The sequence below is a fragment of the Protopterus annectens genome, chromosome 8.part0 (assembly GCF_019279795.1).
Source record: "Protopterus annectens isolate FY-2018-M chromosome 8.part0, PAN1.0, whole genome shotgun sequence".
Classification (NCBI taxonomy): domain Eukaryota; kingdom Metazoa; phylum Chordata; order Ceratodontiformes; family Protopteridae; genus Protopterus; species Protopterus annectens.
In genome coordinates, this window is record NC_056741.1 from 744539333 (window position 1) to 744566522 (window position 27190).

Below are 27190 nucleotides of genomic sequence, written 5' to 3' on the forward strand. Positions count from 1 at the left end.
CATAAGCAACAAGCTTCACACACTTTGCCAAATCAAGCTTCTCACCAGCACATACTCTAACAAATTTTTCTGCTGACATAACATTGCACTTTGCACCCGTGTCAACTTTGAGCTCTTTGGGTCTTCCATTTATCCAAACAGTACAAAATACTTCATTCTTTGCCCATAAATCTACTGCATTGATGGTTTCATTAAGCGCAGACACACCATCAACATAAAAAGTAGGGTCACAGATTCTTAACTGATCAACTTGTCACTTTGAATGTTCTCTTTTAATAAAAGAATGTGCCTCTTTTGATTTACAAAATCTTTGGAAATGATTCCACTTTTTACATTTGTGGCATTGCTGACCAATTACTAAGTACTTTTCTCTTTTAGACACAGGATTACCACCACAACTATGACAGTTGACTAAGAGGCTAGGTGAGGGAGCATGCTTCAAGTTTGCTGACTCACCCTTGTGCTTCACTGAGACTGTGCGTGCTCTGGAATTTGCTAGAAAGTTACAGGGTTTACCAGGGACTGCTACAGGGTTCACAGTTGCTGACGTGCTTGGGCCTGTTTCTTTTAACCATATGCTGCATACTATCGACATGGATTTTTTGTTTAGTTTCTTTAGAGAGCCAAGGAGCAGATTTAGTTCTTATCCTAACAGACCGAGTGGGGGCATGGTGATTGAGTACGGCTAGAAATTTAGCATTAAAGTAATCTACAGCTTCATCAAGAGAAAGGTGTTTTAAGAGGGACCAATTGCATGCTTTTCGTTCACTTTGAAATAGATCCAAGTTGAAGTTTTTCTTGGTTCTAATTGTTCTAGTAATGGTTTGAGTGGGTGGATTGGCTTTGTGCCTGATAATATAGGTTAGTAAGTGATCACTTTCATCAACAGGGTGGGTTCCTGCTTCATAAGTGTAGGGTTGATTATTAACGAGTATCCAATCCAAGGTGCTTTCTTTTTTATTTGTTTTGTTTATTCTAGTGGGGGAGGTAATAGTTTGAGAAAACCCATAAAGATTAATATGGGTAGTAGGGTGTTTGTTGCTGCAAGATTGCCAATCAATGTTAAAATCACCTAGGATAATGGTTTCTTGGGGTAAATTTAGAGATAGCCAACAGAGGATGTTTTCAATGGTAGAAATGTTATTTCCTGGAGGGACATAGATTTGACTGAGTTTACCTGAAGTTTGGTAATCAGAATCTCAGCATTAGAGTCCTGAGGTGGTTTCTCATCTCAGATGTTTATCACATTAAGACAATTAAGTAATTACAAAGAAATAAAGGCTTGGTAACAGGTTGTAAACATAGGTGCTAAATGCAGTTTGCCTTGTCAGATGAACAAGAAGCTTGTTTTTGAGCTACAATTCTAAACATGAACACAAAGCACTTATAAGCTAATCTTTCAAACCTAAGACTAAAAAGTACTTTAAAATCCCATATCACAAAGAGCTCTTAATAAAAATCAAAGGATATCAAGGTGTCACGAAAGGAGATACTGCCAGCCCAGCTATCTGGAATTTTGTAAATAATTATATGTCATTTGTGAATATTAATATGATTTATATAGAAGTGTAACAAAAGGAGGTACTGCCAGCCGAGCTATCTGGAATTTTGTAAATAATTAAATGTCATTTGTGAATAGTAACATGATTTATATGGAAGTGTAACAAAAGGAGATATTGCCAGCACAGCTGTCTGGAAAAATTTAAATGGTTATCTGTCATTTGTGAATGTCAACATACTTCATGTAAGATGCTTGTGTTATAAATGTCTTAGAACTGTATGTTATGTGGATATCAAACTGCTGGTACAGAAGTATGTGTTGAAAAGGGTTTGTAAAGTACTTAGCTTAAAAATGTAACCACAGTGTACCCTACTGGATTAGAACAGAAATGTACCTGCACTGTTGTAACTGTTTAGATGTATATATTTTAACAATGGAAACCAGAACACCAGACATAACTTCAAAAAAATAGCTGAAATTAAATTATTTTATGGCCATATAATAAAAGGATGTTATCTTTCAGTTTCGGCGCAGTAACAGACACAACATCTAGAACTAGAGGTTCACTGTATTGTCGTTGAGGTGCTTTTATTGTTTTATGACTTCTAGGATCTGCCTTAGATCTCAGAAAAGCCTTGTCTGTGTATTTTACCAGGCAGATGCAAAATGCTACCAGCTGTATCAGTGGGGGTTTACCTGGGATAGAGTCAGATGACAAGAAATGATGTCATTCTGCAAGCTATCCCTGCAATAATATTTGAGATATTAATTTAAGAACTCTGACAGAGACTGAGCATTCTGTATTTTCTTTGACCTGACAACATCAGCTGGAAGACCCACTCACCACATCTGCCTTGCTTGCTCTGTAAGTAAGTTAACTAGGATATAATAATTCTCTAGATATAGTCAGGAATATAGCAAAGCTTAATTTAGATGTTTTTTCTTAATTTATCTGAGACTATCCTGCAATGTTGTTTTAAATATTCCCTGTGATTTTGAACTCTTTTTTTACTATGATTATATAATGAGCATTTTCTTGTTCTTTTATTATTTATTATTAAATATATTTAAACCTGTCATTGTGTCTGATATTTGTGAGACATATTTAAGTTCTGACAGTGCTTGCATATTTATTTGGTGACACTGTGGGCTTCTCCTAATAGCCTTGCTCTTGGTCAAACTGCCATTTGTATTAGCAGTAACATTACACAGTAAGAAGGGCCTTAAAGTAGCTGTTAAGGAGCTGGCTGGTGGCAGTGAAAACTACCTTATAATCTGGGCAGAAGGGGGCATAGCTAGTAAACCTGTGACAGCCTTTCCCAGGTGTGTGTCTGTGTATAAATCAAACCTCAAAGTGTGTGTGTGTGTGTGTGTGTGTGTGTGTGTGTGTGTGTGTGTGTGTGTGTGTGTGTGTGTGTGTGTGTGTGTGTGTGTGTGTGTGTGCACTTCTTGGGCAGGGACACAAAGCACTGGTTGGTTAGAGAGGGTGCTGGAGGTCTGGAGGTCTTGGTTTGGTCACTCAGTTGAGATCTCAACTCTATAGCTGTGACAGTGGGGAGTCTTATTTGGGTCTGGAGAAAGAGGGAGAAACCAGTCCAAGAGTGACTGTGGTCTCTGTGTGCTCTTAAGGGAAACCGCACTTGATGCAGGGGGCTGCATCTGGAAAGACTGTGTGTGAAACTTGTCATCCTCCCAATGTACTTCCCCCACTGGTGCTAGTGGTGAGGGCTGAGGCTCCTTGATTACTGTTGCCAGTGTTGGGGCATCACACAAGGCAAAAGACAAAGTGATGAAATTGTCAGAGACAAACTTAAGAAAATAACAGTACTCTCACTTCAAATCATCAAATACATACAAACACAAAAATATGTCTTTCTCACCACAGTGCACTCAGGGAGGAAAACAACTTGACTTTAAAACAAAAACAGAGTCAGCTTGAAAGGCTCCATTCTGGCCATTTTTGGGTATAGCAAATTAAAAGAAAAAAAAAAGTAAGTTATTTAGATTAATGCCCACAGAAAAATGAAAAACATTTTTTCTTACTTTTAGGTATGTCTGATCTTTATAAGTGAAGACTATATCCAATGGAAATACTTCCAAGATACCAGTTGCATCTATAAGTGTTACCTCTCCCAGAAAGAATTCTCTCACTTCTTTGTTGTGTCTTCTTTGAGTTGCAGAGCTATGAAACATATTTACAGTTTTCTTCAGCATAGTGACAAGTCTTCCATAGTGACAAGTCTTCAAATTTACAATTTGAAGTTTTAATCAGCATTTTAACATAGACTGGGTGCTATTTAGATTTTGACAGTTTTCATTTATTGGGAGCTACTTATACATTTGTTGGCATTTTCCTATTATATAATCTGTGAAACAAAGAAAATAGTATATATGCAAACTGCAGGCCTGAAAGGATCATGTACAAAGTTACTGCAAAAAGGCTAAAAAAAAAACAATAGGCACTGGTGAGATGAACAATTTGACAATCCAGAATCAAAGAGAAAAAAGGGGGGGGGGTAGAAGAAAGTTAACAATGATATGAAAGGATGGTGACTGTGATGACTACAGAGTTTACATAAGTCAAAACTGATCAGCAGTCATAGATGGCCCACAGATTAATGGCAATAAAGATGACCAGATGAAGTAGAAAGATCTGGCCAATGGGATTACAGAGAAGATTAGATGGTCAAACAGCACAACCTTGAGACTCAAATATTAGCAAATGACAGATTTATAAATAGTATACTAGGAAAGGTATGCAATGAAAGATTCTTGATAATTTGAAAGACAACTAAAATGTGGAAGGATGGGTCAACTGATCACAGTGAAGAACACATACATAACTGCAATGGAAAAGAAGATTAACATGCTACAAATAGTGATTAGAAACGGACAGAAGGCTAAACAATAGTGTAGCTTTCAAATAAAAGTGGAATTGATGGTAAGTTGGCCAGGATACCTTAAGTGCACAGAAATCTACCACTGCTTAATAATCCTGATTACAGGGTTGAGGCAGAGAGCAGGACATGGCTGAAAAGAAAAAAGAGAAAGATCTAGCCAATAAGAGTGGTGAGAATATGAACCACATAGGTTCCACCATACAGTAGAGCGCTACTGGGTCTGAATGGAGAGATGAAATCACAAGAAAATGAGAGTAGTACTGCTGGAATTGAATTCATCTCCAGGTCTTAATGCGTATTTTCATATTGTCATAAAATTCACCAAGAAGACACCGATATATTGATCGTATTTTATATATCATAGATAAAGTTAGGTTAAAAAATAAAAAATTAGCAGCTAGGTGCACAGATCCTAATATAAAAAAGTGTCCAATCCTGGTGTATGCACTGGTGTCAGGACTGGAAAAAGGGCAGCACAGACTCTTCAGGACACAAAAACATTCCTACAACCAAGTTTGGCCAGGCTAAGGGTGAGGATGACCACCTTATGCTAGAAGGAAGCAGTGGTCCACAAAAAACAGAAAAACTGACATGCCCAAAAAGAGGCATAAAGACAATAAAGTGGATTATTAAGGATAAGGAAGTGATTATGCATTGTTAGTATTATGAAAGAAGCCCAAAATCTCCAGACAGAGGATATTCAGAAAGATTGAGAGAGAAAATAGAGAAAAGAAAAACACTTCTACAAGAAAAACTGTCAAAACCTACAAGTACAAAATTGGTATCCACTAATATAACTGATCCATGAAAAACATTCCATAGATAAAGAAACTTTGGGCTTCCTGGAAAAGAAGTGACTGAGAAAGTTCAAAAATATAAATAACAAAACCCAAAGATTTTTGAAAGGTACAGCAAAGAAACATGGAGATGGGAAAGGAAAAGAGATCTTGTATTTGCAATAGTTATGTAAAGGAGAAAGCCAAACAGATCAGTACAAACATGCAGCTTCAAAGACATTGAAGAGAAATACAGGTAAAGGCACCTAGATACAGAAAATTTCACAATACAAAAAAATAAGAAAACAGAAGGGGGATGTAGAAAAGAGGATTAGCATGGTTACAATTTGGCTCCCAGAAACCAGCTTTGTTTAAAGACTTCTCGTATACTTTTATGGATGACTTAAAACTGTATATTTCATCAGGTGAGGAGTTGAAAGCACAGATAAAATGGTTAAAACTTTCTCAGATGACATAAGAATGACATTTGGTCATTTAATGGGTAACATACAAGCCTCACATACAACTTACTGATCCCATTAACTAATCGTACATTGCAAACCATCTTTTGTGAATTTTTTCATACATTCTTTCACGCTAAGCTATCACTGTATCAACAAAAATATGTATGTCTCATTGTGTGTAAATTTCACGTAACTACTAGAAACACTTAATGTAGCAAAACTCTTTATTGTTAAGCTGAATATAATTCATGGCTGGTAAATACATTTCAGTAAAACTCTGACAACTAAATAGTGAACACCGTCATTTTTTTCTATGTGAAGGCTAAGCTGCTCAGACCACCATTGGGGGGGGCTTCCTTGCACCCCTAAATTAAGAAAACTCAAGAGGTGGCACAATCTCAAATAAGTTAAAAAAACAGTCAGACTGTCTTTTTGACTGAAAGGGTTCAAGTGTTCACATTTCTCTGAAAAGCGGTTTATGCACATAATCATCAAATTCCTACACATTAGCAGAACATTCCTTACACTCATTAGCCTACCACCTGCTCTGAGGGGGGGCCTATGTCTCCCTTTCAAGCACTGAAAAATAAAATCTTTTGACTTCCTATTTCTTTGCAAAAACCAGTGTGGCTCTGCAAACAACCACCCGAAAGACCTAAATGTACACCACCAAATAAACAAGCCTTCCTGGAGGAACAAGTTCTTAAATGAATGTATTCCCAGTCTATGGACTACAGTAGCACTATAGGTCACACAAAGTACTACTTTAGTAACCTTTAAGGCTAGACTTGATGATTACATGGGTCAGCATAAATTTACACCAAGGTTGTCATGTATGGTCCTGCTCAGTTTGTGACATGACCAATTGGGGGTGACATGACCATTATCAAGAGCTTGAAAACAGTGGCAAGAAATTTTAAGTGTGTCTACTGAAAGGTCTACATAGGTAGCCATCTTAGAGTCCCCATTACTGCTGGCCTAGCACTGTCGCTGTATTCCTAAGTAACTTAACTTTTTATGCAACAAATTTTAGACAACCACACAATGATAATATGCCTTCATGACTTTTATCTCTTCAAGCTCTTGCATTAATCGCGTACACAGACACAGATAATGTCCTGGGTTTTGGTGATCTTCTCTCTCCTTGGCTGGCCCTGAACACCAGAAGAAGTAATAACAACACAACAATGGGGGCAACTCAAAATATGTGTGCGAGTATTCTAATTACTCAATGTAGAAGTGACATTAGACAATAACTCTTCATCTTCTCTGACTGTGATGGGGAGGTAGGGCATCAGACTACCTTCTAAACAGTTAAGCTGTGAAGGAAGAAGGTGACCCTTAGCTTGACGTTTTCTAAGATGCACCAAATGCCAGAAAAATAAATGCAAAAGTACTGATGATTACAAGTGATTTAACCTGCAATAAATTAAATTACATGTTTCTGCAGCTAAGAAAAGAGTCATAAAGCTGGCCATAAGTAGCAATCTCCATAACAGAAGTATGACAAGACACTGGGTTTTCTGATCAGCGCTTGAAGAACAGCCCCTAAAAAAGAAGCTATCAATTGTTCGAGTCATTTAAAGCTGATCGACACTAACACAACAATTAACGCCACTTCACCTTTGCAGTAGGTTTCTTGACAGTGAACTCCATTAAATCATGATTCGCTTCCATGAAAAACAGCCGTTCTGCAGCACTTCACTTGTGCAGTCAGCACACAGACTTCCACACGAAGAACAAGAACTACAAATTATTTATAGTGCTACATTCTATGATACTTCCCTATATGTAAAGTCCAAACTGCCTTGATGTAAAACAGTGGATCTCTTCCCTGTAAGGAAAGCATCAGCAGTTTCAGGAATTGTAGGGGCTGTAATCCACATGCCAGTCTCGTCTGAAAGTTTTGGGCCACAGTGCTGGTAACCTACTGGTTGTTTCAACAGAAAAAAATAAATATAAACCGTTTTACCATTTCATAAAATTAACGTGAATGTAGCAGGCATTGAATAAAAATTAACTCAGTAGAAAAGCAAACATTCTAGGTCTAAGCATCTTCAGAGGGAAGATAAAATTCAATAAGAATCAGTATGTCTTAAGGCATTCAACTTTCTGAATGAATAGTAATCATATCCCTGAGTTGTGGTCCATAGCTCTCAATCTTCCATCTCCAAAATGAGAAACATTACCTCTCATAATGTGGAACAAATGCACAGAATGTGGAACTAAAAGCTTACTAACAACTTCAACTAGGAAGCTAATAGAAAGGTTAACTGTAATATTTTTTTTATTTATAGAATAGCTCTTTTAATGAATACTGTTCAGTTCTGTTTACCTTGGATATCTAGGAAGGGAACTCTGAGGAACATTAGACCACAACGAAGACTCTGCATAATTATGGTGTTGTAGTTAACGCGCCAAACACGCCACTCTCTCAACTGTGCCACTTTTTTGGCACCTTGAAAATTAGTACTTCAGTAAAATAAAAGAGTTAGCAAAATTTACCTCAAGGCAGATCACTCGTGGAACAGTTTCAAAGTTGTTTGTCCCTGGTGATTTTTATTTTAAAATTAAACCAGACTATGTTCTGTCTGACAGGTTAACTACACTTAACCCAGCGTTTATATTACAGCTCTCACCAATACACCAAAAGTACAATGGAGATGCAGTTGGAGGGAGGATCATTATAAAAAAAAAAAATCATCTGACTGCAACCTCCAATCGCATCTCCGATGTATTAGGCACGTTTGGTGACGAGATTCTTTGGAAAGAAAATGCATCTTATTTCAAAAAAAAAAAAAGTTTAAAATGGGGCCAGCGTGCGCCCCTGCGCCCATGCCTAAATCTGCCACTGGTGATTTCAGAATAATATTGCTGTCTTTCAGTTGCAGGAAACTGCCGTCACATGACTGGTCCCTGACAAACTGTACAGTAAAGGAAAGTTCTAATACTCTTTTGTGCCCATGTCTTTATATAGTTCACTACATTTGGAAAGTTGTCTATAGCCAAGTAATCTCCTTCTCCAAAGTTCCAAATACTAATTATTATTAGTATTATTACTATTATTATTATTATTATTATTATTAGGAATGCTAAACTGAGACCTAATTACAACCATGACAGTGATAAGATACGAATCTCAGGCACCCAAGGCTTGGTGCATTGTCTGACCTTGTCTGTTAATACTATGTCAAAAATTATGTTTCTTTATTAGTGATTAACAATCTGATCTACATAATTATTTTCAGTGATATCCAAGAACACCAGTGCATGCATATTGTTTGCGAAACAAGTTTCCTAATTTACAAGTTTCTAAATAAGTTTTCAAGCCAGTGTTCACACTCAAAGGTCAACAAAGAAGACTTTCTCTATTACATTTTAAGTGTATTTGTTATCCCCTACAGTTGAGCTCACCCTTTCCTTAAGAACTTCTACGTTATTTACATTTTAATTGAACAAATCATTTTATTCCACAGTCTGGGCAGTGACTAAGTTTTAAAAGTTATCCTTTTTATTGCTTTGAGGTGTTCCTGGTAAACTGACTTGTATTTTTTTCTGATAATTGAATATGACAATTCATCATAGCTTGAAGTATTATAGATGCATGGCATTAAACTTCAGACACAGCTTGCCAAACAAAGTTCAGTTGTGTACACTTACCATAAATGTAGATGTTCGAGTGTATTCACTGTTGCAGTCATTACATTTGGGTAATCCTGCTGGCAGGTTGCCTTCAGCTGGCCTGAATTCCAAAGTCTTGGGTCCTGCGTTGGGTGCTATCGCCCCTTCCCTGATGTCAGGTCGTCAGGGTTATAAAACATGCAGCTGACGCCATTTTCTTCAGTTTTTCTTGCCCCAGATGTCAGGTGCCCCCTAAAAGGGTAGCAAAATGTTTTATATATATATATATATATATATATATATATATATATATATATATATATATATATATATAAAAGTACATGCACCAATATAAACTTTACCTTCATCTACAAGCAAATACACCACGTAGGTTGTATAAATCAGAGAAGGAAAGATAAGTTCCAGTAGAAAAAAGGGGGATGGTGGGTGAGTAATCTGGACTGCAACAGTGAATACACTCGAACATCTACATTTATGGTAAGTCTACACAACTGTACTATGTTCTTTGTGTTTCACTGTTGCAGTCATTACATTTGGGTAGAGTCCCAAAGCTATGGTTGGGTGGCTGGAGCTAAACAGCATTAGGAGTGGCTATGAGGCCCTGCAGAATTGCAGTGGCAAAGCCTGCCCTGGATTTAGAGTAAAGTGGCAGATGATAATGCTTTGTAAAGGTGTGCACTGAACTCCAAGTAGCAGCCTGTAAAATGTCTTTGGTTGGTACTCCTCTGAGAAAGGCTGCTGAAGTGGCTGCAGCTCTGGTTGACTGTGGCCTAATGCCCTTAGGCACTGGCTTGCCATGCTGTGAGTAGCAGAAACGAATGCAGTGGCCTATCCACTTAGAAATAGTCTGCTTGGAGATAGCCTTTCCTTGTGATCCTGCAGCATATGCCACTAGTAATTGCTCTGACTGCCTGAATATGTTAGTTTTGACCAAATAGAATCTAAGCTGTCTGTGTACGTCCAAAGAATGCAGAATTATCTCATCCCTTGTTCTGTGGATTTGGATAAAAAGTTGGCAAATGAATAGTTTGGTTAAGGGCCACACTGGACACCACCTTAGGCATAAATGTTGGGTTTGTCCTCAGAGAGACCCTGTCTGGATAAAAAAATGATAAAAGGTTCCACAGCCATGAGAGCCTGTAGCTCTGACACTCGTCTTGCAGAGGTTATTGTTAGGGGCAGAGCTGTTTTCCAAGATAAAAACTTTATATCCGCAGTAGCAGCTGGCTCAAAAGGAGGCAGGGCAAGTTTTTCCAAGACATAATTGAGGTCCCATGCAGGTATGGGTGATCTTCTTGGAGGCCTTAAATTTTTGGCTCCTCTGAGGTACTGCCTTAATAAAGGATGAGAAAAGAGTGGTGGCTCTGTATTGTAATGAGCCGAAATGGCACAGGCAGGAATTTTTATTGAAGAAAAAGATAGGCCTTTGTCCAGCATCTCAGTTAAGTATTGCAAAATCTGAGGAATATTTGGGACAGCTGTATCAGTTCCTTGAGCTTGATTCCAAGCACAAAATCTCTTCCATTTTTCTGCATAGGATTTTCTAGTACTAGGCCTTCTGGCTTCCAGAATGACATCCATCACAGCTTTACTGAGAGGTGTGTTTTGTATTATCCGCCATGCTGCCTGGTTTAGAGTCCTGAGTTGGCTGTGCAGAATCTGATTGTTTTGTTGGGACAGTAGATGAGGTATTTGAGGTAAGGTCCAGGCTGGGCAGCATTGAGACAAGTTCCTTAAGACTGGATACCAGTACTGGCGGGGCCAGTCTGGGGCAATCAGAGTCATTTTTGTTTTTTCCTGTCTGACCTTTAGGAGTACCTTGGGGAGGAGGGGCAGAGGAGGGAAGGCATGTACTGATAGTTTTCTCCAGCTGAAAGATAGGGCATCCACTTTCCATGCTTGTCTGTAACAAGTCCTTGTGCAGAATCTTTTTAGTTGACAGTTGTGAGGAGAGGCAAATAGATCTATGTCCAGGCGTCCCCATTTCTTTGTTATCATGCTGAAGACTTGTGGATCTAGGTGCCACTCATGGGGATCCATGAGGTTTCTGCATAGTTCATCTACCAGAGTATTTTCCTTTCCTGGCAGGAATTGTGCCTGCAGATGAACTTGGTAAGTCAATGCTGTGTCCCATAAAGCCATGGCTAGTCTGCAAAGGGGGTAAAAATGCATGCTCCCCTGCTTGTTTATGTACCACATGACCAGGGTGTTGTCTGTCTTTATCAGAAGTTGTCCCGGATGAATTAGGTCCTTGAAGGCTGTCAGGGCATTTTGAACAGCTAGCATCTCTTTTTGATTGATATGTAGATTTATTTGGTTTGTGGACCATGCGCCCTGAATGCATCTTCCTGCCATGTGTGCCCCCCAGGCATAATCTGATGCATCCGTTGTTAGGTTCTGCCTGGCCGGGGGTAGTGAGAATGGCTGTCCCTTGTTTTGGTGACAAGCCTTTGCCCATCATCGAAACTCCTGTTGCAGGCAGGGAATGAGAGTAATCATTGTTTCCAGGCTGTGGCAATGTTGTGTCGAGACACCTTTTAGGTACCACTGAAGTTTCCTCATATGCAGTCTTGCATATGGAATTAGTAGGATGCAGGATGCCATGAAGCCCAAAGCCTGCAGAATTTTTCTTGCAGATAACTGGGCCTTTGTTGCCATTCCCTTGAAATAGGTAGTCAGTTGCCTTTGTTTGTCTGGCGTGAGATAAGCCATCTGGGCAGTTGTATTTAAGCTTGCACCCAGGAATATTATCTCTTGAGAGGATACTAGTTTTGATTTATTTTCGTTGACTGTGTACCCTAGGCATGTTAAAAGTCTTTTCACAAATGCCAGATGCTGTTGTAGAATGTCCTTGTTCTCTGCTTGAATGAAGCAGTCGTCCAAGTAAGGATATATTTGTATTCCTTTGTCTGCAGAAAGCAATTACTGGTGCCAGGCACTTTATAAAGACCCTGGGTGCAGTAGATAAGCCAAAGGGCAGTGCAGAGAATTGGTAATGCTTTGAGCCAGCCTTGAATCTGAGGTATCTTCTGCATGCTTGTCTGATTGGGACATGCAGGTATGCCTCTTTTAGGCCTAAAGTCACGAGCCAAGCCTTTCTGCCCAGCATGGGCAGAAGCTGCTGTAAGGTCAACATCTTGAATTTTGGTATATCCAGGAAAGTGTTTAGAATAGATAGGTCAGTATTGGTCTCCATGCTTTGTCCTTTCTGGGTACCAAGAACAGTCTTGAGTAAAATCCTTGTCCCTGCTCTTGTTGTGGCACTTGTTGAATAGCCTCCATGTCCATGAGGGATGAAACTTGTTTTTGAGCCTCTGCCCATTGATTTTTTGGCAGGTCTGGCCAAACGTTTGCCCTTGGCAGGGTATGGAAGTGAAACTTGTAGCCTTGTGACACTATGTCTAGAACCCATTTGTCCTGGGTTATAATGTGCCAATTTTGTGAAAAAAGTGCTATTTTTTCCCCCTAAGGGTGCTGCCAGAAGTGCTTGGTGTAGGCAGGGGGAAGTCATTGGGACTGTTTCCTGCAGGGTTGTGATTTTTCTTCTCCACTTTTGGAGGTAGAAGCACCCCATTGCTTAGACTTGTACGAACCTTGCGGCTGGGATCTGCCTCCAGGGAGTCTGGATCTGCCCCTTTGAGGTCTGTCTGACACTGGAAAAGATCAATTTTTTGTAGGCCAGTGTCTGCTAAAACTAGGTGGCTGTACTTGTAAAAAAATCTTTGACCGTTTGCATAAATTTAGCTTTGTCCTCCATTTTCTTTAACACCTCTTCTGCCTTAACACCAAACAAGGTATCATGCTGTAATGGTGCATCTAATAATTTAGCTTTGACATGATCAGGCAGATTTTGTTCCTTCAACCAAGCATGCCTTCTAATTACAGAACCCGTCACTGCAGCCCTGCAGGAGGCCTCCAGAGAATCAAAACCACATTGTAAAATATGCTTTCCAATTTGTTCAGCTGCATGCAATAAATCCTGCATTTCTTTGTTTTCTGCACATTCAGAATTTAGCAACATTTTCTGTTTAAGCAGTGTCATAACATATTGCTGATATTTGAGCATATGAAACTGGCAGTTTAAGGCCCTTATAGCCAAGGTAGCAGACATGTAAATCTTTTTTCCCCATCTATCCAGTGTCCTAGAATCCCTGTCAGAGGGGGTAGGGTTTTTTGCAGTGGAAGCCTACCCTTTGGGACCCTGAGAAATAGTTTCTTTCTGCAGCAGGGTTCTTAAAAAGGAATTTAGTATCTGTCAGGCTTAACAGGAGATGGAGGTAAGGAGTCAGGGGTCAAACTAGATTCCGTAAACACGTCATCAACAATGTCTAACACAGGTGGAATAGCTAGAGGTCTGTGTTGAGGCAGTAAAAGGAAGTCCCTGAGTCTCTTCTTAGATTCTGAATAATCTTGGCTCTCTCAGTGGAAATGCTCCCTCATGGTATGCAAGTTTTCCCGAAAAGAGTAGTCCTCAGGAGGAGAGGCTGAAGGAATAGATTCTTCAGCATCAGAATCCTCATAGGGAGGAAGTGAATATTCCTGATCAGAAGAGGAATCAGAGGAGATAGAAACCTGATCTGAAGATTTAAAGTCTGTCTCTTGCCTAGGCCTCTTATCAGGAGGGGAATGGGAACCCCTGATCAAGGTAATTAAGTCTTCGGCCATTTTGAGCATTTATTTTTTGGGCATGGAGGCCTGTCCATGTGGCTGGTGAACTTATTTCTTTGCCTTTAAAGGTACTTTAGTCATTGTTTTTGAATCTGTAGTCAGTTTAATATATAATTGTTTAGGTCTAAATACACCCTCAGATGCCGATGCCTGCTCAGCGGCTCCAGACCCATCTGAGGGAATAGTCTCCGAGGTTCCAATACCTTGAGTTTCCAGCGGCCTGGCCGACTCCACGTAGGAGTTGGTAGCGGCCTGCGACTCTAAAGTAGCGGTCATCAGGGGCTGCAAAAGTGCCTCTCTGAAAACCGGCGACACAGCAACTGGCTTAGGGGAAGCTTCGTCATCGGTTTTGGACCTTGGTTGCCTGTCTTTTTCCTTTTCTTTGCATTTTTTATGAACTCCAGTATGGCTATCCGACGACATTTTATAATTAAATCTGCACCCAAAATAGCTTAATGCAAAATCGCACCAACGCTTAATAGTGCATTGGTTAAATCTAGCACAAAACCGACAATTTGAAATGTCATGGTCAGGGCCTAGGCAAGGAATACAGTAAGAATGAAAGTCCTTATGAGGTATTTGCTTCCCACAAGAAATACAGTTATTAACTTTTTCTGACATCAGTCTGGAGCAAAAAAAAAGTTTCCCCAATGGGGTACATAGCTTTAAATGAAGACTTCGGATCTGAAACTCGAACACGAAAATATCAGTAGACGGCCGACAGGCACTTGCAAACTGCTTCTGCTTAGGGCACCGCGCGGCAAGAAAGACTGAAGAAAATGGTGTTGGCTGCATGTTTTATACCCCTGACGACCTGACATCAGGGAAGAGGCGACAGCACCCGAAGCAGGACCCAAGACTTTGGAATTCAGGCCAACTGAGGGCAACCTGCCAGCAGGATTACTCAAACATAATGACTGCAACAGTGAAACATGAAGAACATCAGTCTTTATGCAATACTCTATAAATTAATTCTCTGTAATCTTTCTTTGTATGTCAGACTTTTCAAAATCTGGTGTTTACTTAGCAAATCTACACTGTACAGACTCAAGAGAAGGTATGTAACTTGGATTATATACACAAAAGCACAATTATGCTGAATATGGGATATGTAAAGGTGAGTAAGATAAACTGTATCTCTGTGGTCAGTATATTCTTTAAATGTTATTATCTATCAAAATGACCAAATCCATAAACACTTCCACTTGTTCCAAGGGTGTATCAAATAAAGTGTTGTATTCTACTGAACATTTCCCAAAAACAAAGTATTTATATTTAGAAGTCCTAAATTACAAATTATTTAATTACATCATAATTAAGAGTACATAAGGATAGCTGATGCCCCCAAGATTATAGGAAAAAGACCTTTATTTGAACTACACACTTTTATAAGGACTTCCCATGTTCTGTATCAGAAAGCTATAGTGACTGGTATCGGTATATCCCATTGTTAAGATTAACTAATTCAGCCTTAGAGACTCCTGCAGGTGTTTCTCTAGAATAAGTTGTGTAAGATCTCTATGAGCTTAATATTGTCTACTCAAATGTATATTAATGACTGCAAAACCATATTACATTCAACAAATTAATAGCTATCAATTTAAATGACCACTATGAGAAGAACTGAAAAAACATACATTTTTGTCTCAGTCTGATTTTATATGTAATAAAATCCGCCTTGCCCTGCAATATGATAGACTAATATAAAATTAGTAATAATTGCTTATGTCCAAATTACTTGATGGGGACACACACATATGTGCAGTTTTGTATAAGCCTTCTTCTTCCTAAAGTTCAATTTGTCTCTTCAGAAGATAGAATTATAATGCCATACCATCTGCTGGTGCAGGATCTGCTTTCCAGTCAGTTTGTATATGCTCAGATGTACAGAATTACTGCTTACTGTTTAAATCTCTAATGACAACTACTATAGTGAGCCATTTCTGCTGCATAAAGTATTTAAATTAAACTGCCTTTTTAAGGAGTGAAACTTCATTAGGTTTAGATCCTCTTGTACATATTAATCCCTCCCACCATCATTTCACTCCTTCAGTCATCAGGAGTATAACATTTCATGCTATTCCAGTCTCAATGGCTCACTCAGCTGTGACAAAAATACTGGCTTGTCACTTCACAGCAAGCCATTATCGCCAAAACATAAACAGATTTATGGTCCTATTGGGAAGGAATGGCAGCAGAGTTACAGATGCCTTGTTATGAATTTTTTTTTTCCAGGACAAAATCATAAATGTAATGGGCTGTAGGATCTAACAGTCAGGGATATAAACTGATGGTTTCCTGTGACAAATCTGAAGAACATTAAAGTGCTAAGCAAGGTAAGAAATAGTTATGTCATGCTTCAGTTGGATGCGTCTGAATTTTAACTATAAGCACATGAATACACATTATCTGATTGTGTGTGTACTCCATTCTGACCTGCACTTTTCCATTCCATTCTTACCTGCATTTTGGCATAGGCTTTATGACCACTTCGAATTTCCAAGCTGTCTAAGTCTTCTGGAGACATGCTGGGCATTCCAGGGAGTCCTGTAACATAATCTGCCTGTTTACAATCCACATACATCTCCACACTAAGGGGGCCACGAGACAGTCCACTGATTCGCATAATCAGTGAGTGGAGCCTACCATCTGCTACGTTAGCATTCTGAAGGTTGACCACCTGAACTTTGCCATCTTCTCGGGTATATCTCAGAACAGCTGCAAGAAAATAATCAGTACTTTAACACATTTATGTTTCAAAGAACAGGAATCAGTAGACTTTCCTCCTTATACATTGCTCTTTTTTGGTGAAAAATATACTTATCATTCTAAAATGATAGCTTGTTGTCCTTATTTTGCAACAGATTTCTAAATGTGAAAACTCCTTCACTGATCTAAAATTATTTGTTCCATATTCCAGAGTGAGTAGCACTATCACATTCATATGCTAGCAACATACAACATTTTTAAATGGACATGCTCACTCTGGAATCATTTTTAATAGTAACCCTTTATAAACTGATGATTCATACAACACAACTATAAACGTTGACAGTTAGGCCTATTTTGTATTCTGTATGCTTTTTCAAAGAACAGACATTATTTCATTTAAGATTTTACCAAACACTGTGACCTCTAAGACTATTTCTATACAGGTTTGAAATCCTGATTCCACTATCTCCAACTCGTCTTCTGAGTCCAGATTTACTGCCTCCATTCTTCATGATGTTACCTGCATAGGAATCTATTAAAATCCTTTCCTACCCAGTCGAGCAATGTTTTATTTTTTAACACCTTTATTGAATTATCACTTAAGCATAGGCAAACATTCATTTTTATAAACAAAAAAAAAACATATTTACATGTTCATAGTTACAAACATTTACACATCACATATATTCTTCTATACAGTTACCATTAAGTCAACATTACTTAAACTGCTCACATATAGGACCCACAAAGTTAGTATTGGGCAAGCCACCGTCACCACAAAGAGGCCTGCCACCAGTGGATTACTGCAGGGCTCTGTGTTGGGTCTACTCCTCTTTGGCATCTATTTTTGGAAGTCAAAACTAATGAAAAGGCCCTGTAGTTTAACAAGTTTGCAGATGAATGCAAGCTAGGAGCAATCATAGAAACCCTCTAAGATACTAACATTTTACAGGCAGGTCTAACACAAACAAATAACTGACACCAAAGCCATTGCTTAAAACACAGTGCCAAGAAATGCATAATTGCACCTTTTGGGAAGTTGGCCACCCAGGGAAACTACCTCATTGATAAAACAACTCTAAAAGCAGACACAGTAGTCAGGGTTTTGGGGAGTCATTTAGATATTAATCTGGCTTTCGACCAACATGCAGTTGTAAGAAAATCATTCTGTATCACTCAGCTTATAAGTAAGCACATAACATCTAGCCTAATGAAGTCATCGTGTCAGTGTGCTGAGCTATCATCAGACCCATCATTGAGTATAATGCCCCTTTCTGTGTGTACCTGACCAGGTACAAGCAACAACTGGAATGTCCACAGAGGTCCTCACAAAAAGAATACATGGCACCTTATGCTGGTCGCTTCAAAGCCCTTTCTTTATACTCTGTTTCCTACAGACTGGTGAGAGCTATTTATGCTTGGCATACAAGCCATTCTTGGTTTACGGTCTGATGGACGTTTTGCATATCTGCAAAATGAACAGCACTAAAACTACTAGATGTAAGGATTTTAAACTCTGTGACTCAAATAGGACATGTTGCAAGGACAAGTACATATCTTAGAGAACCCTCATTCTTTGGAATAGGCTTCCCATCCATGCGAAGCAGAACCCTTCCCTAACCCAATTTAAGCACAACCTGGACCAGTGGATAAAAAATCGGAAATTCACCCCTGGTCTGACACCTACGTCTCTGTTGGACAGAGGCTTCCACTAAATTTTGCTCTAAACAGCATACACACCTTAAAATAACCTGCAAGGCACGATAACTCGTGTGATACACTTGGGTTGCATGGCTAACTTATAAAGGCCTCCTAGTCATTGGCCTAGTATAAATGTATGAACCTCTGATACAGGTTTAGGCTTCTATAGCACATATTTGTTTTAGTACTAGTTCTGCTTGGGTGAAGGAGTTTAAAGAGTAAAGTGGCCATTCATATTACTGTAGGCTAAAAAGAGATCACTTGTAAGCAGCATGTATGAGACTGAACACAGAGACAGGCTTTTAGTCTATCAGAGTGGTAAGAATACTAATGGACAAGAGCTTCTTGGTGAGTAAACATTGGGGCCTGCTGAGCTGGTTTAGGTGCTTAGGAAGAGACACGCCAAAGGAGACACTGCCTGGGATTCATTGATAATTACTGCACACCTTCGCAATACTAACATTTGAGGAATATGCTGCAAAAGATGTTTCATGGGTATGCTGACATGTATCGGCACTGTTTTAGAAACACCCATACCCTCTCTGTACTCATTAATTAGAGCTGTATTATGTACTATTTGTCTACAAATACCAGCCATTATATTACCAAGTATGTAAGTATCCTCCATGATACAGGGGTTATATATGCTACTGTTAAGAAAAACTGATGTATGGCTGATCAAAAAAAAAAAAAACAAAACACCTTCCTCTGGAAGAGAATGCACTGCACTGCACTGCACCAAAACAACAGTAAAATACCTCCTCTGAAATTATATATACTTATTCCTTGGTCACACTGCTGTATGAAAATGTAAAATTCCCTGTATAAGCACACAGTGATCTCACACAAACAGCAATACTGCACTGTACAAATGTTCACACTTTGGTCTTGACAGTTTTGCTTGGGCTGTTACAACTTGACCAACTAACCAGGATTTAAACACAATACACATCTGTTAAGTAAGGGCATCATTCCCAAAACAAGTTTACTTTTGAGCAATAGCAATATAATAAAGCAATAAGTATGCTATTGTTCATAAACTATGCTTCAAGGCATCACTCTAAAATAGCATCATCATACATTTACATATACTGGTCATTTCAACATTTATTATTATTTATTTATTTATTATTTACATTTGTTTACCAGGAAAGTCCATTTGGGCAGACAAGCCCCTTTTCAGTGGAGGCCTAGGGTGAAAAGCTCAACAAGAAATAAAAGTAGTTCATAAGCAACACAGAATACTCGGGTAACATTTAGCAGCATCCCATACAAAGCCCCACGAGAGCTATTTACAGTAGTGCTATACAATATACAGAATTCTCAGGTAACATTAGCAGCAATTTATATAAACTGAGGATAAATAAAGCAGATAATTGTTAAAGTTTATTAACAGTGTTTTAAAATATTATCATAAAGTACCACTTGTATACTTCTGAGTCCAGTATATTTATTTATTCCTTCCACCAAAAATGAAATCTGGCAAAGGTACTTCAAGTGATCATGGAAAAGTCTTTGTAGATCAGCCAAGCTTTAGATGGCATCAGGTACTTAGGGTAGCATCACTGGACTTGGTCAGTGGTCTGCGTAGGTCCATTAATAGGGCAAGTATCTAAAGATGGCTCCTTCACCCAGGATTCAGAATGCACTAACATAATGAGTCATTGACAAAGGACTTTGATTTGAGTGGAACTTTGTACATTTTCTGTTATCAGGTGTGATGTTTACTGCCATCTAGAAGCCTCTCTGTGCATATCATCTCAGTACAATGATTGACAACTTTTCAGTAACAATTGACCATACGGGTCCTCTTGTACTAGCTTGAGGGCTGCAACTATAATAAAATACATTGTCTTCCTCACAAGCACAACCATCTCACAAAAGTGACACAAAACTTCAATATAATGTGGAAATGCTTGCAGCCATGTATATAATCAGTGGTAACCAGTAAACCAACAGAGTGGCTAGAGCTGGAATCCTCAGTGACCGGATGGTAGTGGGGTGTGTGTGAGCTAGCTCATGGTGGAGGTGCAGGCTATCTGAAAATGACAACAGCCAACACGGATGGTCAGTTGCAAAGTTCATGCAGAAGAACAGAGAGTAAAAACCAGCCTTCATACAGGCAGTGAGATGTAGACATCAGTGCAAAATTACTCTCCCATGTGTTTATCCACTGAGGCAGATGCTTGGAAATATGCACACAGCCTTACAACTAAGGTATAACTTCTCATGCAAGAACAAAACAGCAAAAGCCTGACAGGGTGATCGCAACTTCACAACTGAACAACTATGTATTACCTCACAATATGTAGAAGTGCCATGGCATAGAGACAACCATTAGGCAAGTGTAGCATATTTACAGTCTTCCTCAGGAACCCACCTGGCAGATCCTGGCATCTGTCACAGGATACAGCCTTTATTAAGAACACTGCTCTGAATGACAAAATAATAATAATCTAAAAATAAAGTTTGAAAAACAGCAGCAACACTGTTTACTTAGCATACCATTTGGAATACTCCTGCCTAACATGTGCTTCCCACTGACAGATACTTTCAGGGTGGCAGCACAACAGGTCATCATGCCAGTGTCAATGCCTATGTTGTTCATTGGTCCTACAGATACAAAAGCCTCAGTCATAAGCTCGTCCAAGTCAAACCAGGCATTCATCTTCCTAAATGGATCCATAAAGGGTCCCAGCAGATGCTCCCTAGACTGGCTTTATAGGAGAAAGAGCATGATTTTATTCTCTTTAGCAAACCAGGCACATAGTTTAAGTGGTAGCCAATGCCATCAACATCAGCAAAACAAAATGGTAGCCTGTGACTCAAGCTGGAAACATGACTTCTAAATTCTGAGCAGGACACATGGCAAGTTGAGTGTACACATGCAGGCCGCCTGCATAAGCCCACAGACATGGGGTATCAATACTGCACGGTGGAATCTAGATGCTATCATTATTGCCCATGTGCTTCAGCAATTCTTAGACATACACAGAACCTAATCCCATTTCAATTCATAGCACACAAGCTGTTACATACTTGCAGGAGCAACCACACCATCAAAACCCTGGCAGCAGAGAAACATTGTTTTCAAGAAGACGCACCTTACGGATATATACAATGTTCTGCAGTAATGTAATAAGATGTATTTTTCATGTGTGATGTAGATGAAACACAGTACCTTAGAACATAGTTTATATACATACATATTCCGTAGTGTGGTTACCTGTGACACATACTTGTCTATAGCCAGTACATGATATTTGTTGATGTATACAGGGGTGCTGGAAGCTGCTGAAGACTGCAGAGAAGGAAGGCAAAAGAGGCACTTAGTAATCTAACAGGGCAGTTTGTTAACTGTCTGCTACCATAAGAGGAGCATATCTACTACTGCCACAACAGAAGCATATCCACAACACAGAACATATATAGTGTTAATGTTAAGTTATATTTGGAATGATTGCACAGAAATTTCATTAAAAAGTACAAATTAAGTTGGTATGTGATCTAGTAGCCATATATTCAAAAGTTAGAGAAAAACTGCTATAGTGCTGCAGCACTCTTATTGTTGTCACACACAGAGCAGCCACAGTTGAACTTTAGAAAAAAGTCTAAATGTTGTGTTTACCTGCTGCCCACTGCTCTTTTGTAGTGACCACATATTGCTTTTGGTGCTCTAGTGTTTGACTAGAGCTCAACAGTGGTAAGAGGTACTTAATAAAACCTTGTTAAGAACCTTTCCAATGTCAGAATAGTGCTTAACAAGCATGCATTTTCCCCAAATTCAGAACATAATCTCAGTAATCCACATACGTCATTAACTTTTAAAAAACAGAGAATATCAACACCTTGGCAGCATCCACAACTCAGGTTGGAGAAGGAGTTTGGCACAAGCTTATTGAGGATTCTGCCCTGGACACACCTGTTGTACAACTGGCCTTGCTCAGAGGTCTGCAAAGAAGGTTGCTATAGCTTGTGTTTGTGGCTGCTGAGGGCTGGGAACAGTGAGATTATTATTTCTTAAATTCTCCTCACAGTCAAACCTCAGAGGTGTGCACAGAAGGTCACTATAACTTTTTAGAACTGGACAAAGTGTGGTCATTATTTCTTTAGCTTTTCACACATTCATAGGGGTGTAAAGGGGTATGAAGGTAGTGTACCGTGTAGAAGCAACTGGTTGGTATACATGACTGATTTGTTTTCTCTTTTCTCACAATCACATATCAGAAGTGTATATTTAGATGGTTAACTTTAGGAGGTAAGGGCAAGGTGACATATTGTGATTAACAATTATTAACAATTAATTAACAATATTGTGATCTGTGTTACAGAGGCTGTAGAAGGTTATGACAGTGTATCTTGACCTAGCGTCCATCTTCAGCACCATTTCCTATGCTGGCATCATACAAAAACTAATTGCTTTAAATATCAACCCATATCTGTTTAGATGGATAACAAACTGGCTATAAGACAGAGCCCATACAGTGCAGGTTGCAGACGCTTCATCAGTAAGTATGAATGTGACCAGCAGTGTCTCTCAGGGCTAAGTCCTGGGATCTTTTGCTTTTGGTATTTACTTCTCCGATCTCCAAGTAGAGAACCAAGCCCTATGGCACTTACACTTTGTATATAACTGCAAATTATAACTTATTAAGTCAACCTACAATACCTAAACTCCACTGAATGAACTTTCCCAAGTAAACATTTGGTGTATTAAACACAAGCTCAAACTAAATGCAAAAAAGTGTAAAAGTGTAGTGTCACTTTTGGTACAGAATCTCTCCCCTCATTATACTGTATAGCCCACACATCACTACAAAATGAAATTTTTTTTTCAGGGACCTAGAAACTTGGGCTGATAGCTCCCTCTCTTTTGACCATCTTGTGACAACTGTACTCAGGAAGTACCACCTAATTGCCATGGGAATATCATCACAGCCTAAAGAGGCACTCATTCCTTTATAGTCAGCATTAATTGGGCCAATTATGAAGTACAGCACACCACTTTGGGATGCATCTCGCTAAACATATCAAACAATTAAAAAGACACCAAAGTCTCCTAAGCAAATACAATCACAGGTCCAAAGTCCCTGAGCTACCAGGAGAGTCAGAAAATGTTCTCCCTTTACTCAGTGTTTTACAGACTTTTGAGGGGAGATTTGTCTTGCTTACTGTGCCATTGGAGACCTAGCTGTCCTGGACATCCTATTTTTTGCAAGTCCAATATCTTCACCAATATTTGAACCAGGGACCTAAATCTACACCAACAGATAAATACAGCACAGTGGAGAGACAAGCTTATAAGTACCTCCCAGTCCTTTGGAATATACTTCCCCAACATGTTGAGCAGTGCAATTCACTGTCTTACTTTAAATATAAACTAGTGACTGGATGGGTATTTACAATTTACTCTGGGTTTTACTGGTATGACCCTACTGGAGAAAGAAGGTGTTGCCTGAAGGAAGGTAATGGCAAAGCATGAACTGTCATAAGATATGCTGACCTTGGAACATCTACGGATCTAAACTATTTTTATAGTTTTCTCCCATAGCTTGTCAGGACATCTCTGCCTATGCTCATAATGATCCTGAATAGCATAAAGTGGGTGTAAGAGAATGAATTAATAAATAATTAAGTACAGCAAAATGATTACTACATTATAAGTCAGTCTAGCTCTAGTGAAATGTACCTCTGTGGAAAATTCTGCCTAAAACATGCTATTAAACAGGAGAGTGAAAGCCTATCCTGGTACTCAGTGGGTAAAAGGCAAAAGCACACAAGTCTGCACCAACTAATGGAAATTACCCTTCAACGGTAGAACATACGTGTCAACTGTACAAAGTAGGTACATGAATTCAATGTCTTATTTTACTTTTGTAAACTGTGGTCTTTACTGCTATTGATCCTGGATTTGTCTTAAAAGGGTCTGTAGAACAGCTCACTTACTTGGTAAACAAATAGTAATCAATCAATAGACAAAATCCATCCCTTGTAAAATATTTGATTTTCTGGTAAATCACTCGGATCTATATTACTTCATCGAAAACCATTTCAACGAAGCTGACTTCATCAAACCCAAATCAGCAAACTGAATTTCCATGAACGAACCATTGAAAAAAAAAATTCACCAGGGAAAGTAATCACCTGGCCAAGACCACATCTGAATGCAAACCACAGTATATCACCCACCTAACTGGGGGGCTTTGTCTCCCAACCCTCCCTCCCCAAATATATATACCAACTCCGAGATTGCACTATGGTGGGAAAAAAGGCAAAGCTGTGCTGTTGGTCAACTGCTCCCTTTCCCTGGTGAAATCTTTCACTGTAGTGAACATTAGTGGAAATTCAGTTTGCTGATTTGAGGTCAATTAAGTCAGCTTCATTAAAATGACTCTTTGATGAAGTAATATAGACTGAATCACTCAGGATCATATACATCAACTCCAAAATTTTGTAGAATGTCCAGATTACTGCCTCATGTTTTAGGTCTGTTCTTTATAAAATCTATCAAACCATTCAGGGCTGTGCTCTTTAATTAATGAAACATCTGAGTGAGAGATTTCATATCCTACAGAAAATTAATGCTAGTACAAAATCTGCTATTCTAGCTGCTTTCTAAGTTTATAAGAGCAATATTAAAAATCTGTTCCTGATTTTGGCCCTTTATCCCCCCATCATTTTTGGCTTAGTCCAGATTTCTTAAGCAAAAGTTGAGAGGTATGCAGAGAATTACAGCCAGTCATTACTGCCAGACATTAAAGTTTCATACTTTTATTGTTCAGAAAATGCATGTTAATGTGAAGCCTGTTCTGTTAAAATATTAAATGAATAAGTAATATTTAAAAATTGTCCCTAGTTTTGAGTCTTCATTCCTCTGTTATTTTTGGCTTTATCCAACAATCTTGACGAAAGATGTTGATTGGTATGCCTTAGAAATGCTTGGTTGGTATGCCAGAAAAAGATGATTTATTATTTAAATTGTCAGTTTTCAGTTACCTGAGCTCATGATTCCCTTGGAAATGCCAATGCAAGTGATTCCATGTAATCAGTACTCCAACAGCACTTTCAGTGCACAATGGGAAGCTATTGAAAGTGGGAGAGGCTCCCCCCGCCCTACTGTTCCGGCACCCATGGATGTAGACTGCATCTATGGGAAGCCAACCCACTAACAGGACTGCCTGTTATACTATTCTGTGTCTTACAGAAACATGAACAGATCTGTGAGTCCTACAGATATGTGTGTGTGTGTGTGTGTGTGTGTGTGTGTGTGTGTGTGTGTGTGTGTGTGTGTGTGTGTGTGTGTGTGTGTGTGTGTGTGTGTGTGTGTGTGTGTGTGTGTGTGTGTGTGTGTGTGTGTGTGTGTGTGTGTGTGTGTGTGTGTGTGTGAGAGAGAGCATGTCATAGAGGCACCTGTAGTATGCTTCTTCACATATATCCCCAACATTGTCCAGTAACAGAACAGACTTTAACCAGTATCCCCCCCGTATCCCCTGTTCATGCTGTCTGTGAAGTCCACCCTTCATCTGTACAACTCTGTGGGCCTCTGTGACAAGACACCTTAGCTATATATATATATATATATATATATATATATATATATATTTATACACACACACAAATGTCCCTACTTCCAATTTGTGGTAACACTGGAGTACCCCACTGTTCTCAGCATAGTATGTTAGTGGTACCTACTGAGTTCTTATCCCTGTTAAGACCTACATAAGAAGACCGCTGTTTTTAACTGGTAACCTTCTGACACTAGCAGTCACCATTCTGTTTCCAAAGGTGTGATCATGTGCTCAAGAGGTGGACAGATGGCAGAGGTTTGACAACTTCAGCTGAAATGATAATAGTATCCTATTACAGGCAAACAGAACATATGAACACTCCTGATGGGGACAGGGGCTGCTCACCAGTTGCCTAACGATTGTTTCTGGAAGACAGTGGTCCAAGACGTCAATGTTGTAGGTGGCTGGAATCACAAAACACAACATTAGAGGCATGTCCCTAACATTATCAGGCAGGACTGCAAGAAGGAACACAGCATAGCTGCATGAAGGTCAGCCAGATGAGGTGGACAATCAACCTCTAAAAGCCTAACTAATGACAAGGAGTTCCTAGTGCCCTTCCATGCAGATGATGAAGGTGCAGACATTGTACATGTTTGAATGAATACAGACTGTGTACGTCAACTGTCTTACACGTAAATGCTCCAGCTAAATAACCAGTAATAGCTAGTGACTGCAAATTAAGGATGGCTGTAGGACGCAACCAAAATGGTCGACTAACTGAAATGGGGTGAAGCTAAATTATGACAGGTCAATGGTCATTAATTTGTGATCAAACAAATCAGTCACTTTCATCTATAGACTGTCTCAGTATCCACACATTCTAGCAGCATTACTGACTATATACATCTCAGATGTCTGGCTACAATGAATACAGACAGCTGTAGTTGAAATGGCTCCCTATAAAAAGGATTCCAAAGCATCTCCTTGAACCCCCCCCCCATTTTTTCTAAAATCATGACCCCACGACATCCAGAGAGAGATTACACTTTGCTATTTATTTACACTTTGTCTGACTCTAGGCCACCAGAGTGAGATTTTAGATACTCTGAGTTGCATCTTACAGCCTTTTTTCAACCCTTTGATCCAATGTTAGGCTGAACAAAAATCAAAAATAAGAAAGAAATCCAATCTTATTTTTGTTTTTCTTTCAAGGAAGAAATACATGGTGTTCAAAACCTGTTGCTTAAAGCTGTCAAGATAGTCACTTTCTGTACACTCCTATAATGTTAGACTGGGATGAAGGTAAAAGAACAAA

General features: G+C 39.1%; 1 protein-coding gene across 2 annotated transcripts in view; it reads right to left on the reverse strand.

Moving 5' to 3' along the window:
* Positions 1 to 27190, reverse strand: part of THBS3 (thrombospondin 3) — a 948644-nt gene that overhangs the window by 686808 nt on the left and 234646 nt on the right. For both annotated transcript variants that reach the window (XM_044080201.1, XM_044080202.1), the window contains exon 3: positions 16413 to 16669. In XM_044080201.1, coding sequence (XP_043936136.1) covers positions 16413 to 16669 — 257 coding nt within the window. The remainder of the gene's footprint in view (positions 1 to 16412; positions 16670 to 27190) is intronic.